This window comes from Nilaparvata lugens, chromosome X, assembly GCF_014356525.2.
Source record: "Nilaparvata lugens isolate BPH chromosome X, ASM1435652v1, whole genome shotgun sequence".
In the NCBI taxonomy this organism is placed as follows: Eukaryota; Metazoa; Arthropoda; class Insecta; order Hemiptera; family Delphacidae; genus Nilaparvata; species Nilaparvata lugens.
In genome coordinates this window covers 103,220,551-103,241,559 of record NC_052518.1, presented here as the reverse complement: position 1 = coordinate 103,241,559, position 21,009 = coordinate 103,220,551, and the positions used below count along the sequence as shown (strand labels likewise).

Here is a 21,009-nt window from a genome sequence, read left to right as displayed (position 1 = left end):
GATTGATATTTTTAGAATCTATGTTCAAAATTTGGAGATCTAAATCATTCCCGTTTTTCCGGTATGCAATCCACAAGTTGACATGTTTTGATGTGAACAAACGAACATACGAACAAACACAACCCTACTCTCTCTTATTATATAGATGTGGCCGGGGGCTGGGAATAGTTTCATAAGAAAGCATGACATCATATCTTCACTGCAACGGACACGTACACTAATGAAACATACTGTATTTAAATATATAATTCACCTCAAGAATCCTGTTTGCAATAAAATGATTAAAATTCGAAAAATCCTTTGAAGCTATGTAGTTAATTTATTGACTTGAATTTTATTGAACCTTTTGAATTGCTACTTTTGTTGATAATATTTATAACTTTTGCTTGGAATAATATTATGTTCTTTTCGTTCCACAGTTTACTGCGTACGGCCATCCAAGAGCGAATGGCCGCAGAATGAAGGAAGAATATCGATCGATTTCTGAACAGAGGAGAAAGGAAATAGGATTTAAGTAGATGACGAAGAAGACAATGAAGAAAGCTCCCAAGTGCAATTTGAAGTTTTGTTGGTGCGGTGATATTATGTTGGATAGTTTTAGGCTCGCTTACATTGATGGGTCGTACAATCAGTCTGTCATTCCTCCAGAATGGCATTTACTGACAAGTTAAAATCAACACAATTCATTTATACATGCACAATATTTTTTTCCAGAACGGCAAACTAATACGGAATAGGTATAACAACAATTGTTATTTATTTTTAAAATAATAAATTATTATAATAATTATTATAACATTTATAACATTCAGCGTCTACAGGGCTCTGCTCTTCTCTGTATTGGTACTGACGTATGTACATTTCAGAAGTTGGCTTTCCCACTTCATCAGCTGGTTTGTCAAATACAGGGGTTGAAGGAGAAATGCCAGGAAAGCAATAGGCTCTCTTGTGTAAATCCAGATTTCCTCTTTCTCTAGGACTTCTCATTGGGCTTCTGCTCCTATCCGAGTATTCAGGAGAAGTAGGCAGACTTGCCCACCTCCCATGACTCTGTAGTCAGCTGGCTCCAGTAAGTAAGGATTTGGTGGTTCGTCATCAGTTTGAGTTGCAATGTCCTTCGAACGCACCACATCATGTGAGCAGTATGATATCTGAGGCTCCCCTCTTGGAGTTGCCGCCAAGCACTGCCGAGCCGGTTGTAGACGCCATAGCAGACGCCAGTCGCTGCTTCTCCAGCTCTCTACAGTTGACCAACGCCACCTCTCCATGTGGTTTTCGACGACGGATAATTTTCGGAGTTCCAATCACCGAGGAAGCGTTACTTTCATGCAGGATGTCAACAGGTGGCAGCACTGGCATTTGTCTATTGCTTTGCAGAGGTGAGATTTGCTTTTCATTTCTACCCGCCTCCTTTTTCTTCTGATTCAACACTTGAAAAGGCGTTTGATTAGAAACATTTGTGTTCTCTTTCTCGTCCGCTCCCCTAGGCGAATATTCCTGATGTGTCGTAGATTGGTTTGAGAGATCGGATGTCTTTGAGAACAGTTTCGCCAGTCGATCAATCTGTACAATCTCTACACGAAGTTTCACTTGATTGTGTAGTTTGGATACGATGTGCGTACACATACCAACCAATCTTGGACCTTATCAGTTGCCGTTTCACCTAATATGTTCAATAGAGACTGAAAGACCTTTCTCCGTCTAAGGCCCGGTTGCACAAAAGCCGTTTAAATTTTAATCGTGATTAATTTCATGAGAACCAATCTAGAGATGGTTTTCCAAAAAGAATGTTTCTCTGATTGGTTCTCGTGAAATTAATCACGATTAAAATTTAACCGGCACCAAGGCTATTGGTATTAGTACGTACTTGGTATTGAGAGAAACTTTTGTACAGACTGTACACTGGTAAGGCTTCTCTTTGGTTTGAGTGCGCATGTAGATATTCAAATTTTTAGAGTGAGTGGACCATTTTGGACAAACTGTACACTGGTATAGTCAAGTTGGTATGAGAAGCGACATGCGTTTGTACGGGCAGTAAAGTGAAACTCATATGAAGCGTGTGGCTTCTTCAATATTGTGTTACTGTGTAGCTGCTAATTGATTGTAACTGCCGTTTTTTTGGGATTAGTTCAATGACCTACCTATCCACCTGCAATTACGAAACTTTAAACGCTTTAAACACTCATTATTTGAGTGTTCATTTAAGTTTAATGCACATTATAATGTGTAATGTTTATGTATAATAATAATTTAATAATAGTTTAATGCATAATGCACATTAGTTTTTGATTGAAATTTAAAACTCAATTTCTGACAATAAATGTATATCTAATTATTGTAGATGGAATTTGAACTCGTCAAAATGTACGATTGTTCTAAAAATGTAAATGCAAATCAACTTTGTAAATAAAACTAAACAACATAATTATTATTGTATTTTTATTTTATTGTGTAGCCATGCTACATCTCTCATGATCTCTTGCCATGCTACAGAATTCAATGTATATGTTCAATCTAGGTTAGAAAATCGCTATTGTTAGGTAAGACATTTTTGCCACTGGTTCTACACTACTTATTACTCTTGTCGTGTTGATGTTGGGTTATTGATATTATAATGCACAAGTGTCAAATGGGCAATCGAACATTTCTTTCTCAAACGCATTCACCTGTAAGTTTTATAATCAATAGAACAATAGTTAGGTAAGAACAATAATTTATAGGAATATAAAAATATAATTCGTTGTTGGTTATCCATCTTGTTTTCACTATTATTATTACTATCTTATTTAATAAAACTTTTTAAGTGAAAAAACACTTGTGGACGTCGCCACATCAAATAATGTGAGTGTTGTTTTCACTTAGTGATTTTTAAAATCACGATTCGATAAAATCACAAATTGCAATTGAGAAAGAAATATTTTATGACTGATTGACATTGGTGAATTAGACTGTCGACTAACTTTGAGGAAGATTAATGAACTTGATGGCCAGAATGAGACAATTATTAGCTGGAACTATATTACTAGGTGCTAGTCACTAGATTCTAGCTTTTATTTAAACGGTTCATTGTGTACAAATATTCTGAGTTTGACTCTGAACTTGTGGGAGCGCTTCTTCAGGGCCTGGATTCATAGAGAGCGGTTTTAAGAGGATATTGATTCCTAAAATCGCTCTCTGTGTGTCCAGATGCTCATGTCATCATGTTTACTATATTTTTTACCGTTGGCAGAAAAGTAATGCAGCTATCTCTGCGTCGTGCTGTGGTATTTCGCCGGCCGGCGGGGGATTAGCATCCGGTCCATCAGCAAAAACACAAAACAGACAATCTTTTGGGATTTTTTCTAACAATCTAATTTGATTAATACCACTACTGGTACATTTAAGAAGAATCTTGTTACTATACCTCTATATTTAACGAAAATTAGTTGAAACCAATAATATTGATTTAGACCAGATAGTTGTTTACAACAGCTAAACTGGCAGTTAAGGGATCGATTGAAATCTCTACTAACTAGGTCAAAAATATTGTCTGCAGTCATGAGGTTGACTGCAATCAACTGCCCTTGCAGCCCGAGTGGAGGCACTAGAACAGAGATGAAAAATACAAAATACTATTAAGGCTGTACAAAGGCTAAAAATTAACTTTCTACTAGTGATATTTTTCAAATATTTTCGATTTGTATATCAAGCTATCAAAATGAAAAAGTTTTCTCAGGAAAACATTTTTTTCCGATCATTACTTTTCGAGATATGAGCGCCTAAAGTTTTTATTTTTTGGACAGAACATTTCAAATTCGGTACCTAAGAGATAAATTCATGAGATTTAGAGGATTGATTCTTTATGGTATTGTTGATTTAGAACAAAAATTTTCTGAGATAAATTTTTGAGAAAGTTATTTAATTTAATAAAAATTACCAAAAATAACTTTTTGTTGAGTTATTTTTGATAAATTGAATAACTTTCTCAAAAATTTATATTTTCAGAAAATGTTTGTTTTACTAGATCAATAATAGCATGAACAATCAATCCTCTAAATCTCATGGATTTATATCTCTTACCGAATTTGAAATATTGTCCCAAAAATTCAAACTTTGGGCGCTCATTATCTCAAAAAGTAATGATCGGAAAAAAATGTTTTCCTGAGAAAACTTTTTCATTTAGATAGCTTGAGATATACAAATCAAATATCACGAGTAGAAAGTTTATTTTTAGCCTTTGCACAGCCTTAATAATTGATGTCGACACCACTTAGAACTAAGTTGTGGGTAAGAAGTGGAAGATCGCAGAAAGGTATTTGTCTAGGATCCACTCGAAATATCTATAATAATTTTAAAGATATTGTAGGGGGCTTGATGATCAAGCGGGTCCTTATCGCCGCCACTGAAACCCATATAAGGCTGCATACAGACTTATGCGCCATGAGCACATGCCTTATGCTTAAAGTCAGATAATGCTACTTATAACTATATATATATGTACAGATACGGTATAATAATACGCTGATTAAAAGCGTAACGCGTGTGTTAATGGGGCGCATAAATTCGCACACAGCTTCAAGATATCGATGATTCTCTCCATGTATGGATAGAGTTGAACTAGATTCATTTTTTAAATATGTTAATTGCAGTGTTGTAATTCTAATGCATGGCACTATCTCCATAGCATAGCGTTAGTGGCTACTCACATTGGATGTGTTGAAATAAACGTGTACAGTCACAGTGTGAGCACTCAATGTGCTCTATTTAGGTTTTGATATCCTCTAAGAAAAAACCAATAGAGGCAAGATATTAACAAGAAACAATAACGATGAAATAAAGTTTTAAAAAAGTGAAACCAAAATCAATTATTTAGTTACAAATTATTCGGAACATGTATTTTGCATTTGTACAGTCCAGGTTGAGTTATGGTATTTCTTGTTGGGCCTCTACATATTTATCACATTTTATGCCAATTATAATATTGTAGAAGGCTTTTATTCGGGTTATCTGTGGTGAAAGTAGACGTGCTCACTCTTACCCCCTTTTCAGAGAATCATCTATATATTGCCTCTGCGTCATTTATATGTATTCAAAGTTCTGTCCATGCTCTTTAGGCTAAGTGGCAATTGAGGTGCGGATGTTGCTTATAATACAAGCGGTAATACTACAGTAGAGTTAATATTCCACCCAGATCATATATTGCAGTCTCTTTCAAAAGAGCTTCAAATCATTTTCTTGGGTCCTAATTTTTTTAATAGTCTGGCCGTCGAAATTAAGAATACAGATAATCTTAAATCTTACAAATCCAAATTACACCCATGGTTGATGGGATCATTCTCCGGTTGAGATTGAGCTTTTTATTATTCTCAGATGAATCACCTTGACAGTAACTTGTTTCAATTCTTTCAGTATTTTATTAATAATTATTATGATCTCTCCAAGGTGTGTGTATGGGATGAATTAAGATAATTAAATTTAATTAAGATGAGTTTATAGATAAGCAATATTAGTGGAGTTCTGAATGTATTTCACTCCTGTTTGCAGACAAGATTTTTCTTAAGCAAACAGTATTGTAGGTATTCAATGATCTGTAATATCATTTTTGTAACGGAATTTGTCATGTAAGTGATATCATTGAATAAAACTTGATTTGATTTGAAATTTAATGAAAGTCAATAGCAATGAAATATGTTTTTCAAAGGTTTAAGAAATAATATACAGTAGTCTACACGGTGTAAGGTTATGTCATGACATAGGCCTATGCATGTTCCTATTATTATGTCACCTTCTTGTGTATCACCAAGTACCGGTCTACACATTCCACAGGTTTATATTCTCCAATGTGAATAATAGCTGCGATTTCATGTATTTATGTAGATGAAGTGTAGTCTTAGTAACACTATTTTATGGATAGGGGAAGTAAGTGGTTCGCTTACCACCTTCATCCATCCTTGGTCATATGTCATAAGCACTTAAGTTCAAAACTGCAGTTTTGAGAAAATGGATCCAAAGTTTTCTTGTATATTTTATAATAATAGCCTTAATTTGATCATGTTTGAATAAGGGTAACCGTCCACTGGAACCGTATTCAACTGATCCGTTCGGCTTTTGGATCGGACGAATCTGCCGGCCGTTAATTCGGCCGAATATGGTCGTCCATTGGAACCGTTTAGGTCAGTCTAGTTGCCATTTATTGAATTAACTACTACGGTATCATAGCCATCAACATTTTTCACAAACAATGATTATACAGTATTGAGATTTTGAAAATTGAATGAACAAATATCTACTAAATAAGTTATTTATTATTAAGCAATGTTTGTTCACAAATTCCTTTGAACATCACAACGATGATATCTTTAGTCTCGCATATCCCACAATGGAACATGCTCTTGAACCAAACTTATCAACTTTTCACTGTCCATAGTTAAAACTTTTCAACAGAACAAGTTCAAAAAACAAAAACAGACAAGACTGTGAAACAATTTTGAGGTTAGGATGATGTTGTCTCAGCTCGACTTCGGCCGAATCATAGAGAAACAGTAGCATAAGCTTGTGCTAATTTATTTACATAGAGAAACAGTAGCATAAGCTTGTGCTAATTTATTTACATAGAGAAACAGTAGCATAAGCTTGTGCTAATTTATTTACATAGAGAAACAGTAGCATAAGCTTATGCTATTGTTTCTCTATGGCCGAATAGAGCCGGAAAATCCCATTCAATTCGGATCGAAAACTTGATCGGCCGGAGACGGCCGTGCATGGACGTATGAACCTGTTGCAATGGACGAGCATCTATTACTTTCTTTGTTGGGGGATCGTTCGGTAGTTTTCGGCCGATGCTAGTTCGGACGAAAACGGTTCTAGTGGACGGCCCACCTAATCTATGTATTGATAATACTCACAAAGTAAATGAAAATTAACTCTTACAAAAGTAGAAAAGAAATATTTATGTACATAAAAAAGTATTACAAGCTAAGCAATTAATGGAGGCCAATCCTGAAGCAGGAAGAGGTAGAGGTCGTCCAAGGAAAACCTATCTTGACAGCAGGTTTGAAGAGAGGCAAACATTTGAGTGAAATGAGAAGATTGGATGGCGACGGGAGAGAAGGAGATGGTCCGAGCTACACCCGACGCAGTGAGGCACGAAGGGTTAGGCAAAGGAGAAGAACAAGTATTACAAAAGTATCAAAACAGCTTTATTATTTAGTTGCAACCACACTGGTAGCCGAAACGTGGCTAAAACAATGCCTGGTGATGAAGTGAGCGACCTTATTATAATACCTGAGTAACCTTATAATACTTATGATGATTATTTATTGCCTGGTAGGCTGACTGTGAGACCTGGTTCCTTATTTCTCATCAGTCTCCACCTCTTCACATTTCATATCTCCAAGTGCACTTTCGAGCTCTTCAAGTGCATTACATTCCAGCCCCTCCACTCCGTCTTTTTCTACTTCCATAATGCAATCTTGAGAAGAGGTAACTGGAAGTGGGTCTGGGGTTGGAAGTGGATCAGGAAACTCATTCAAGTAATCCCTTACAGTTTTGACCTTGGTTTGGCCTTCTGGCATTGTTGGCATGTTGGAATGTTGGTTTCCTGTAACAGATTATAAGTTGTAAACTGAATTACAAAAATGAAAACTGAAAACAAAGTGATTGTGAACTAGAGTGAGGATCACGTCAAAAATCTTCTATATTCCCAATACTAGAACAAGTAAAAATTCACTTGATTATGAAAAAATTGGTAATTTCATGGCTTTAAATTTCTCGAAGTAGTGAATTATTTTTCAAGTTTTCAGCATTTTTTCTTTGGCGTACAAATTAATTTTATTTTATTCATCGACCTTACAAATTCAAAATATTCAAATTAATTTTCCTGGATCGAAAATTATGTGTCCAAAACAGTGATGTGACTCATAACCTCATTTGGACGATATGAACTTTTGATCAAAATTTGGGAGATTAGATTAGATTAATTTAGATTTCTTTATTTATGTATGTTACAATATTTACTGGCTTATAGAGTAATTTACATTAAATGACGATAATGCTAGTTATTCAACGAATTTCACAAAGTATAAATAACTAATCAATGAGAATAAATATAGAATGCAATTAGAATAATGATAATATAATAATGTGAAGTAACTTCATAAATCGGCGGTGTTTCAACAAATAATTGTCGATTCTTTTAGAAGGATATAAAATATCCTTCCCATTAACACACGACCGGGTAAGAGAGGAGAGAGATAGTACAGGCTCAGCCTAGTTTTTTTCTCCCTGATCATAATATTATTATTATGACAGTATATTGTACAATTAATGAATGAAATAAAAATACATAATGGAGGATTTTTATTAACATTGGTGTTACTAGCCTTGGTTAATAGACAGAGTTTTACATTAAGATTGAATTGAAAGAGGTATTCAGCTGATATTCATATCATTAATACAGAAAAAAACAAACTGAAATGTTCTATTTCACAAGATCATTGATTGAACCTTGGTCGCAGAAGAAGAGTTGACCTATAGGGCAGTATTTGATTGGCATTGGTATTGCTACCCTTGTCTATCATTCGACAAAGCATTTTCTGGCTCACTAACGTTGCCATATTGTTTTTTTTTCAACAATGTAGGAATATAATTAATTAACAAAATATTTAATCTCAATAATAAAAATTTATTCTTCAATCATTGAGGAATATTTTTTTCTTGGTGAATAAAACATAAGATTATTTTAAACAAGAATGAACAATTAATATCGCATCAGATATACCGGTATCAGCTATCCTCTATTGAAGGCAGTGACAAGGCAGAGAATCAGCAATGCTGTTCTCCTATCTTATAATGTAGCTAAAATCCTGACAAACATGGATCCAGAAAAGCAATGTTACCAAATATTACAGGATCAAAGATTTCAGTCGCTTGGAGATCATATGCTACAGTATAGTATAGTGAGGTCCACGTTATAATGGCAGTGGAGAAAGATAAGAGAACAACGTTGCCGATCCTCTGTCTTGTCAATGCCTTCTATATACGGTAGCTGATACAGGTTTATTGATGTAATATCAACTGTTCATCCTCCTTTAAAATAATAAATTATATTTTATCAAGCAAGAAATTTTATATTATTCAATAATTTTATAATGAATTTTCATAGTTAAGATGAAATATTTTGTTAATTAATAATTAATTCTACATTCTTAAAAGACGATCTGGCAACAGCGCAAAGCGAGAAAGAGATAGCGATATCCTTTTTGTTGAATGATAGACAAGGATAGCAATATCATTGCTAATCAATCACTGCGTGGACCTCACTATAGTTATGACCAGACAAGAGGGTTTCGGATTGATACAGAGAAAGAAATACGATTGTTTCTTATGCTTACAAACAGTAAAACTCCTATAATTCGCAGTTCACGGGAACGTTTACTATGGATTATAAGGGTGACGAATTATCGAGGCTATGAATCATGGAAGGTGATGGAGGAGAAATACGAATTATAGAATGTTTTCTATACAGTTGAATATATTATAGATAATTGGAGTATAGTACGAAACAAAAATATTGATAGAAATGTATTTAATTGTTTTAACTCGGATTTTCTTTTGTATGTATGTAACGCATTTACGACCAAACGCGTTGATAGAATTCTATGACATTTGGCAGGAATATTCCTTCTTTAACTGCGCGTCGATGTATACACAAGTTTTTTTGAAAGTTTTCAAGGATAATATGAAAGGAAAAGGAATTTCCTCCATACTTCGATATCACTACATACTGTATATCTACTTTGAAAATAGGATTAATCAGACTATAAAATTATCCATAATCAATCAGCTGAAAAGTGGATTATTCATTGCATGTATTACACAGATGTCTGGAGAAGCCATGTCTATTTCTGTAAGGTCTATGGTTTCAATATTTTGTTTTGCAGTCATGGTATTATAAATAAAACTTTCATCATCTTTACTATCTCTAAAATTAAAGGAGTTGATGATAATAGACTGTAAAACATATGACTGATATTTTGGAGAAGGACTGGTACAGCTGGAACTAGAACAGGTGACTTGTGGATGAGAAAACTGCGTAAGGTCTACTGTTCACAGAACTACTAGTATCCACTCAATTATTAAATGATTTTCATTGATCTTTATAGAAGTGAGTTCTTTTTGCTCGTTTCAATTTTTCACATGTGAAAATCATTTGGAATTTTATCGTCAGTACTGTAAGTCGGATACACACTTCTCATGCAGTGTTCCGATCCGACTCATGTCCGATTTTTCAGTGGGACGGAGAGCAGGGTGGGTGGTAGTGACGGACAGGTCATACCGCATTCGCAGTCATACTATCGTCTGCCTGAATGATCAGAGTCGGATCGGAACGCTACATGAAAGGTGTATCCCGAGCTTAACACAACAATCCAAATACAAAATGTCTGTATGAAGTTGGGTTTTATATTCGTTGTGTGGCTTCCTAATATAAAAAATCTGGTGTGGTACACTCACACAAGTTTCCTTGCTCATTGATCTATAAGCCTCATTAACGAGGATAATTTAGGGAATAACATTATGCCGATAGGCGGCTAAATAATTAAAACTACGATTATACTATTGTGATTGTGTTCAGAGTACATTTTCCTTTGTTTGAATTATGAAATTTGAGGATTTTTTAAAACTTGTCAAAACAGCTGTTCTACAAATAAAATATCGACATGTGTTTTTTTGAATAAACTGCTCTACCTACCTACCTCAAGCACAAGAAGGAGGTTACAAAGTCAATTTTTTCAAGGATGGGGTGGACCCCCTGTTAGTTTCCCAGGGAAAAGACTCATCCCAGTTAATAGAGCTGATAAATAACTATACAGGGTATGAATTTGAAAAAAATAGGTCAAGTCATTTTTGAGAAAATCGTGATAGAAATTTAACAAAATTCATTCTTCTCAGGAATATTACGGAGCTCCTGCAATTTTCCCAGAAATGAGACTCATGTCAGTTGATAGGGCTTATAAATAGCTATCTAGGGTATAAATTTGAAGAAAATCGTTAGAGCCGTTTTCGAGAAAACCGTGAAAAACATGGTTTTTTAGCCATTATCCGCCATTTTGAATTGAATTTTATTGAATTTCTTATTGTCGGATCCTCATGGTATAAGGACCTTAAGTTTAAAATTTCAAGTTAATCGGTTAATTAGGAATGGAGTGATCGTGTTCACAGACACACACACACCCACACACAGACCAACACCCAAAAATCATGTTTTTGGACTCAGGGGACCTTGAAACGTATAGAAAACATGAAATTAGGGAACCTTAATTTTTTTTGGAAAGCAATACTTTCCTTACCTATGGTAATAGGGCAAGGAAAGTAAAAAAACATTGTGAAGTACACACGATGTACGTGAAGTCAATTAATGTGTACAGGTTACAACAGGTCTGCAATATTGTTTTGTCTACGATAATGTAGGTGTGATTGTTTTCTATTATGTGGGTGACACTACACTGACATAGTCACAAATTAAACAATTTTACACATCAAAAACAAAGGACCTAAACTGAACACTCTAGAACAATTTGAAATATATAAACATACCAGAAGAGAGCCCCACAACATCCTTAATGAACAGACAAAATTCAAAGAAATAGTCAGCAATCGACTTATTCAAGTCACCGGATTGACCATGTTCTTGTAGCAACCTTGTGAAATACCACGCTCTCAAATCATTTTCATTAACATAATCTGCTGGCTGGAAAATATAAAAAAAGTAGAATGTATTAATTACAGTGTTGCACCCTGATGATTCAAAAATCAAAACAAACACAAAAAATTGAGACATGACACTCAGATACTAATACATACTTGAAAAATTGCTTAAGAACACATAGTTGAAAAAGTTTCAATCATTCATTATTCAGCATGAACTATCCTACATCGAATTGTGAGAAAATATCTTTTATCCTGAAACATCCTTATTTTTCTTTGAGATCTGCAGCATGCAAATGGCAATGAGAACAATATTTGGTCGCTATAATGAAGCTTGTAGAAATGTAATCTCTGAGAACAAAATAATGACTATGCCATGTTTGTTAATTTTTTTGTAGTTTACTTTTTGTCAAGAACAACATGATTTGTATGATGAAAACCCTGCAACCCAATCATACAACACGAGGCGGAAAAACCACTTTGTAAGACCTAGGATTAGGCAACACAAATCTATGAGAAGCCATAGGTATCAGCAAATTCTGTTGTACAATAAATTATCAAGTAGTGTAAAAAAGTTACCAGCGAAAAAGGTGAGTAGAGTCCTAGGTGACGGGCTAAAGGTAAAAGATTTCTATTCTACTGAAGAATCTTTGCAAAATGAAATTTTATCACACAGTATGTGAAATTATTATAACCTTAATTTGTAATTGACTATGCTGACTATCGATTGTATGTAATTTGAATTAACTTGAAGATTTATACCTGAAATAATATAGCATTATTTGACAGTGTGATCTACAACATGCGTTGTATTACGTTTTTTGAATATTCAATTGTTGACGATCGGAATCATTGTCATGTGACCAGTGTGCCATCGGAAAGGAATGAGCACATAAGTCATGTGACCAGTGTGCCATCGGAAAGGAATGAGCACATAAGTCATCTTCACATCCTGCTTCTTTCCGATTTTACATTATTGCAACTACAGTTTGAACCTTTAAACGCTAGTCTCAAACGACTGTCGGACATACCGTGCATAATGTTTTAGTAATATGCCAAGCAAACACAGAGATATTTTAAAAAAGAGTCTAGATTTGTTAAGTGAGCAGGTAGGTTACGTGGCACTTTCTACGGTGGCGTTTTCTACGATCCCATTTCAAGCGTGGCGTTTCCTACGTACGAAAATTCAATCGCGGCGTTTCCTACGAAGAACTGCTACCTGTACTCAACTTGTATCTGTTACGGTTACTTGTGTCTTGAAGTAGCCTATCGGTTACTGTTGTTTATCTAATACAATCCATACAAATAACGGTAAGTTACATTACTGGAAAGATAACAGTAACAGATACAAGTTGAGTACAGATAGTTCTTTGTAGGAAACGCCATGATTGATTTTTGGTTTCGTAGGAAACGTAACTGTGGGAAGTGCCACGCTACTAGCAGGTAAACACCAAACAAAGAACTGTTCAAAACCAAGTGATGCTTTATCGAAAAATGTATTGAAAAATGTAAATTGTAATGTATGAGAAACACACCCAGCCAGCTATCGAAGCTGCAATGTCAGACCGTCGCAATTGAATTTCTAAAAATCAGGAAATCGATTAAAATAAAATATATTACGGAAGAATGCAAGATTTCATAAAAAATTACAGAAAATATACACCGACTCCCAATTCAAACATTGGAAGTGCAGAATTAACTTTCGTCGTAGGAAAACATACCGAAATTGGAAGAGCCATGAAGGTACCAATAAAATTTTCAGTTCATTTTGAGAAAACTACTGGTTTGACCAATTGACCAGAGCAAATAATCATGTGCCTACAGCCTAGATTTCAGTAGTTAGAACAAAGTAAATTACTGAATTCAAAGATTCATTCACTAAAAATAATTGAATGGAATTCAAATGGACTAGTACTAGTATCTATAGTATTACAACAGGAGTTCGAAGCACTTCTAAACATAGAAAATAAATAAGTTGAAAATCTTTTGGGACAAACGTTTTTCTGCCGACTAGAAAGAAGAAAAATTATTATTCTTCCCCTCTCAAAATCTCTTGCTGTATTCAATTGTTAAATAAATTATTTTTTGACTACCTATCATAAAATATATCCCTGGATATGTCTATATGGTTGGATATTATTTTGTAGTTGAGTAATTTTTTCTGACGAAGAAAAATGTTGCTAATTTTATATATAAAATGGGTAGTTTGAATTTAAGCGAAGGTCATTTTCACCTCAGATTTGGGAAGAAGTGGGGTCAATCATTCATTTCATTCCATTTTGCAATCAACTTTACATTCTATGTACTTGTAAGGCCGGTTTCCGAGCTCGGGATTTGGCTAAGTCCTAGACTTTAAACAGCTGGAGTCAGAAAATTGGCTTTCCAAAACGGGGCGTAGTCGCAGTTTTTATTTTCTCATTTCTATAATTTGAAACGTTTTTCCTTGACGAAATTAAACATTTCTAAATAATTCAAAATAGCTGAAACTTTACACTATTCTCTCTTTATTTTATTTTGTGTTTAATTTTCTAGTTTTTTGAAATTTAATTCAAACGTGACTATGACAATGACTGCGACTACGCCCCGTTTCGGAAAGCCAATTTTTTGACTCCAGCTGTTTAAAGTCTAAGACTTAGCCAAATGCCGAGCTCGGAAATTCTACAGATTAAATATCTCGACTATGTGTTCTTTTTAAAAACTGCTCTACCTACCTACCTCATGCACAAAAATGAGGTTACAAAGTAAATTTCTCAAGGATGGGTTGGACCCCCCATTAGTTTCCCAGGGAAAAGACTCATGCCAGTTGATAGAGCTGATAAATAACTATAAAAAGTATGAATTTGAGAAAAATGGTCAAGTCATTTTTAAGAAAATCGTAAAAAACATGGTTTCTTAGTAATTATCCGCCATTTTGCTCAAGAATATTACGGAGCTCCTGCAATTTTTCCAGAAATAAAACTCATATCAGTTGATAGGACTTATAAATAGCTATCCATGGTATAAATGTGAAGAAAATCATTAGAGCCATTTTCGAGAAAACCGTGAAAAACATGTTTTTTTAGTAATTATCCGCCATTTTTCTCAAGAATATTACGGAGCTCCTGCAATTTTCCCAGAAATGAGACTCATGTCAGTTTATAGGGCTTATAAATAGCTATCCATGATATAAATTTGAAGAAAATCGTTAGAGCCGTTTTCGAGATAACCGTGAAAAACATGGTTTTTTAGTGATCATCCGCCATCTTGAATTGAATTTCTATGAGATTAACTAAAAAAAAGTTTCCAAAGATCGCCCACACACCTTGGAAGAACTAAAGGAGCGAATCAGAGAAGAGCTTTACCAATGTGCCAAAATACGTTAAACTTCAAAAATACGCTACATCAGTGAATTGCTGCTTATGGCCGCCATTTAACTGATATAATTTCCAAAAAATAACTATATTTCAAACTGAATTGAACCCATTAAAGATTTTTTCCAATTTGAACGGTTCATTACTTATAATCCTTCCAAACACGTCAATCGGCTCTGCCCAACCTGTATTTTAATTTCAGCTCTATTTTATAAATTTCCAAGGCCCGGTTTCTAGGACATTTATTAAATCTAAGGGACAACTTGATTTACTCCAATAACATCGCAGGAAATTTCATTTGTTCGAAAATGAAAATAATATTCTATCAATTTGAAATGTTACAATAGTGAATGAATTTTTGAATGACTACCCGTTGGGAAAGAAGTGGGATATCTGTATATACATTTTCACAACCCGTTTAGTGATTCCAACTATAATAAAATATTATAAAAGGATAGTAACTCACTCAACTAATGCGTCGTCCGTATTGATTGGCTGTTTGTAATACAGAGCATATAACAGGTAAAGTGCACCTTTCCTATAAGACTTCGGATATTCAGGAAGCATGAACGTTTTTGCAATAAGAAACATTTCCGGTACAGCGTGATTCAAGAATTCCCCATGATCTTCTACGCCTGCTTCTTCATGCAAATCATATAATCTGAAAACCAAAAGTTGACATATCAAGTTAAACATTTCATCATAGCTTATACAGAACTAGTTACCCACTATTTCCAGAAGATTTGAGACATAGACTTAAAATTCCGCAATATAGCCATTCCAAATCTCAGAGAAACTGGCACTTCATGTCAATAAAATTATATAACTCCACACCAGACAATTTAAAGTTACTAGCATTCACTCACTTTAAAAATAAAATTAAATATGTATTAGTTAATGAATGTTTGTACACAGTAAATGATTTCTTTTTTATAAACTGGGTACCATTTCTCTTATGATATAATGAGTAACTTGTGATCTATGATTTACATGATTTGTTAATTTTATTTTTATATTTTTAAGACTGATTAATGAATAATAATGATTTAAAAAAGATGTATTTTGACGAAGTCGATGAATTTTTTGTAAATATTAAATGACTAATAAAATTCTATTCTATTATGATGAAATTTTGGATAATTAGACAGGAATTGATAACTAGTACAGAAGATAGAAAACATTATGGAAAATTGAAAAATCACACAGTATATCTATTCAAATTTCAGCTCTATTTTATAAATTTCCAAGGCCCGGTTTCAAGGACATTTATTAAATCTAAGGGACAACTTGATTTACTCCAATAGCATCGCAGGAAATTTCATTTGTTCAAAAATGAAAATAATATTCTATCAATTTGAAATGTTACAATAGTGAATAAATTTTTGAATGACTACCCGTTGGGAAAGAAGTGGGATATATATATACATTTTCACAACCCGTTTAGTGATTCCAACTATAATAAAATATTATAAAAGGATAGTAACTCACTCAACTAATGCGTCGTCCGTATTGATTGGCTGTTTGTAATACAGAGCATATAACAGGTAAAGTGCACCTTTCCTATAAGACTTCGGATATTCAGGAAGCATGAACGTTTTTGCAATAAGAAACATTTCCGGTACAGCGTGATTCAAGAATTCCCCATGATCTTCTACGCCAGCTTCTTCATGCAAATCATATAATCTGAAAACCAAAAGTTGACATATCAAGTTAAACATTTCATCATAGCTTATACAGAACTAGTTACCCACTATTTCCAGAAGATTTGAGACATAGACTTAAAATCCGCAATATAGCCATTCCAAATCTCAGAGAAACTGGCACTTCATGTCAATAAAATTATATAACTCCACACCAGACAATTTAAAGTTACTAGCATTCACTCAATTTAAAAATAAAATTAAATATGTATTAGTTAATGAATGTTTGTACACAGTAAATGATTTCTTTTTTATAAACTGGGTACCATTTCTCTTATGATATAATGAGTAACTTGTGATCTATGATTTACATGATTTGTTAATTTTATTTTTATATTTTTAAGACTGATTAATGAATAATAATGATTTAAAAAAGATGTATTTTGACGAAGTCGATGAATTTTTTGTAAATATTAAATGACTAATAAAATTCTATTCTATTATGATGAAATTTTGGATAATTAGACAGGAATTGATAACTAGTACAGAAGATAGAAAACATTATGGAAAATTGAAAAATCACACAGTATATCTATTCAAATTTCAATTTCTAATGATTACCCAATCAATTACAATTAGATTATTTTATGGAGGTATTGGAAATATTATTAATTGGTAATATGAAATAGCATTGTATGAGCTGTATATTTGGCATTTGAAATATGTATATTTACATGGATGATAATCCATTGTGTGTAAATGCACATCAATAAACTGTCCAATTTCTCAGTCGTTCCTTAAACTGTTAATCCATTCAATAACTTTATTGAATCGATAAACATGAGAAATGCGTTTCTAGAACGCTCCATAAACTTATTGAATCCTTAAATCTCTCGATAAACTATTTGCCCGGTTTCTCAGTCGTTCCATAAACTGTTAATCCATTCAATAATTTTATTGAATCGATAAAAATAAGAAATGCGTTTCTAGAACGCTCCATAAACTTATTGAATCCATAAATCTCTCGATAAACTATTGTGCCAAAATTCAGCCTATAAATATTTATGGAATGGATCAATTTGTCAAATTTTTGGTTGCAATAAAAAAATTAAGTTACTTTTCATTGGTTCCTTAAACATATTTATAGAATCCATAGCTATGGAACGATTTATCTGTTCAATGAATCTGGCAACATGGCATGATTCCAAACCGGCCACTTTCGTAAACAAATTTTATATGGTAGCCATCGTAACCAACTAAATCTTGGTTGTTTTATTCCTTGCTGTTTGTTGTGAAGTTTAAGTTGAAGGTTATTTCCTACAGTATTGACATTTTTCATAAGTTATTATTTATTATAGCAGAGAAACGAGACCGTGGCAAGAATTTTGCTGAGGTCGAAAAAGACCAATTAGTATAAATTTGCCTAAAGTACAAAACTGTAATAGAGAATAAAAAGACAGATAAAATTCGATAAAAGATGAGAGCATGGCATGGGATGCAGTGAGAGAAGAATATAATAATTCTATTCAAATCATCGGTTTGAGGGACGTGAAAACTTTGAAGTCCCCCTACGATGGATTGAAGATGAAGGCCATTTTGGCACTATTTCGTTCAATAAACAACGCTATAGCTATTGATTCAATAACTTTATGTATTCAATAAATTTTTATTGGTTTCTTAAACATTTTTATAGAATCCATAGCTATGTAACGATTTATCTGTTCAATGAATGTGGCAACATGGCATGATCCCAAACCAGCCACTTTCGTAAACAAACTTTATACATGGTTACTATGGTAACCATGGTAACCAACCAAATCTGGATGTTTATTCCATGCTGCATGTTGTGAGGTTATTTCCTACGGTACTGACATCTTTTGGCTGATGTCTCCAAACCAAGCTGAAAACAAACATGGCTGACACCAAATAAGGGTTATCAATGCTAAATATAGTGCAACTTTGATTCTGTTTTGTTTTTAAAATACTGGTGATCTACACTAATTTTAATTTGTAATTTAATTTTTGTAACTTAATTTTTTTATTGCAACCAAAAATTTGACAAATTGATCCATTCCATAAATATTTATAGGCTGAATTTTGGCACAATAGTTTATCGAGAGATTTATGGATTCAATAAGTTTATGGAGCGTTCTAGAAACGCATTTCTCATGTTTATCGATTCAATAAAATTATTGAATGGATTAACAGTTTAAGGAACGACTGAGAAACCGGGCATTAGACTGGCATCCTCACAGAGAGAAACTTGCGTCAGCCTACTCATGGTATACTGTTAAACTGCATCCTCCCATCTCAGTGAGTCACTATGGAGAAGAGATGTCTCTCCTCCCCCCCCCCCCATAAGGCTTCCAGAAATCTTTCAACAGTGATCCTCCCCAATGCTCCCAGCCCACATTAAATGATTGATTATAAAAAATCATTATAAAAATAAAATCATAAAATAAAAAAATATATAAAATCTGTTCTCCCTGAACGCCCAAAGGATCAATATTATCTCTACATATAAAAATGAATGTCTGTTTGTGTGTTAGTTTGTTTGTTCCCTATAGACTCGAAAACTACTTGACAGAACGGCATGAAACTTAATATGTTGTGTGAATATTGGGGATGGTTTCTGACCAGAAATTTTAATAGGGGGGCTAATAATAATTATATATTAATCCATTTTACAGACCTATGTTTTCGAAATTGTCGGCCGAGCGGCTAACGTAGAACGGGAAGATCATCATGATTCAAGATCATGTTGGGATAATATGATTTAGCATAATATATTATATTATGAACTTACCAGCTGTAATAAACACGTCACTCTGTCATGAAATTGTTAACTGGTATTAAAACGGTAGTTTTAAGCACATAGGAAGTCCGTATTTTAAAGTCACATTTTATATTATAGAAACTTGCCGAATGAAATAAGAGAGGCGGAGGTGTATAGTCTAGCCGTTTACCGAAGGGGTGTGGAAAGGTGGCTGTATCACATTGGCTGGGAGGCAGCCGAAGCTCTGCTCCACTCACGTTATATTCGATAACTATCAGAAAGCAAGAACTATCAAAGGATTTGTCATATTGATTTTTTCCCCTCTATCAATTCATTACATTATAAAATAGCTACATGACGCGAACTCACAGCCTCCTTCATTCCCTGCGATTTATTGGCCTGCACATGAAATAAAATCAATCCAAAGTTTGGCTAATATTTTTCTTTTTATCTTTTATTTCTTAATTAAGTATTATTTCTTATTTTAATTATTTGAATTTGTATTAATCCATTATTATATTCTGAATCTTATCTTTTCTTTTATAATTTTTATGTAGTAACTGCTTGTGTTGCCTATGGCTACACTCTCCTCCACACGCAGACGTTTAGGCTTTGTGGAGGAATGCAAAAAAATCTTGTAAAGCTACATGTTGCAAGTCAATGTAACGTGGACGTCACTATAGGTATGGTATCATAACAAGGTTATATCATAACATAGTTATATCATATAAAATGAATAAAAGGTAAAAAACTTACATGGATATCGCGGAGAATCCCATTTTCTTCCATACTTCAGCAAAATCTCTGAAATTTTGATTTTTCGATTTACTGAATTCTGACAGCAATCGAAAACAATCATCTTTGAAGCCAATAACATATTTTTCTCCCGGTAAATTGTTATACAAGGTAGAAATCTCATCTTCGCTTTCTGAAGAATCCTCATTGGAAGAATCATCATCAGAAGAGTCCTCATCGGAAGAATTTTCATCGGGAGATTTCTCATCGGAAGAATTTTCATCGGGAGAATCCTCATCGGAAGAATTTTCATCGGGAGAGTCCTCATTGGAAGAATTTTCATCGGGAGAGTCCTCATCGGAAGAATTTTCATCGGAAGGATTTTCATCGGGAGAATCCTCATCGGAAGAATTTTCATCGGGAGAGTCCTCATTGGAAGAATTTTCATCGGGAGAGTCCTCATCGGAAGAATTTTCATCGGGAGATTTCTCATCGGAAGGATTTTCATCGGGAGAATCCTCATCGGAAGAATTTTCATCGGGAGAGTCTTCATCGGATGACAATTTCAAATATATATATAGTTTTTCCTGAAGCCATTGTGGCAGGTCCTTAATTAAACCTTCATTTCTCATACGCCTCAGTTCAGGGCGGTTCGATAATAGATTTTTGAGGACTTCACTGTCACTTTTTGTAGCCATAGTTTTCAGTTTTGAAGCCACAAGTACATAGGCCCTTTTCAGTATTTCTTCAATATTGTTACGGTCATCAACTTCATTAATGATGTCTTCTAATTCCCCATCTTGTAACAACATCAAAGGCTAAA

General features: G+C 33.9%; 2 protein-coding genes across 3 annotated transcripts; both read right to left on the bottom strand.

The window, feature by feature from the left end:
• Positions 1-7,152: 7,152 nt before the first annotated feature.
• LOC111052766 lies at positions 7,153-11,728 on the bottom strand. Its single transcript, XM_039442899.1, has 2 exons — positions 11,575-11,728; positions 7,153-7,579 (listed from the first exon to the last, which is right to left on the bottom strand). The coding sequence occupies exon 2, from the start codon at positions 7,560-7,562 to the stop codon at positions 7,332-7,334; it is 231 nt and encodes a 76-aa protein (XP_039298833.1). The 5' UTR covers positions 7,563-7,579; positions 11,575-11,728; the 3' UTR covers positions 7,153-7,331.
• Positions 11,729-15,478: 3,750 nt separating this feature from the next.
• Positions 15,479-21,003, bottom strand: LOC120354883 (nucleolin 2-like). 2 transcript variants are annotated; one of them, XM_039442897.1, is made up of 2 exons: positions 20,208-21,003; positions 15,479-15,696 (listed from the first exon to the last, which is right to left on the bottom strand). In XM_039442897.1, exons 1-2 carry the CDS (start codon positions 20,996-20,998, stop codon positions 15,498-15,500), a joined length of 990 nt encoding a protein of 329 aa, XP_039298831.1. In that variant the 5' UTR covers positions 20,999-21,003; the 3' UTR covers positions 15,479-15,497. The 2 variants fall into 2 exon arrangements, with proteins under 2 accessions (XP_039298831.1, XP_039298832.1); XM_039442898.1 differs by lacking the exon at positions 15,479-15,696 and adding an exon at positions 16,504-16,718.
• Positions 21,004-21,009: the final 6 nt, after the last annotated feature.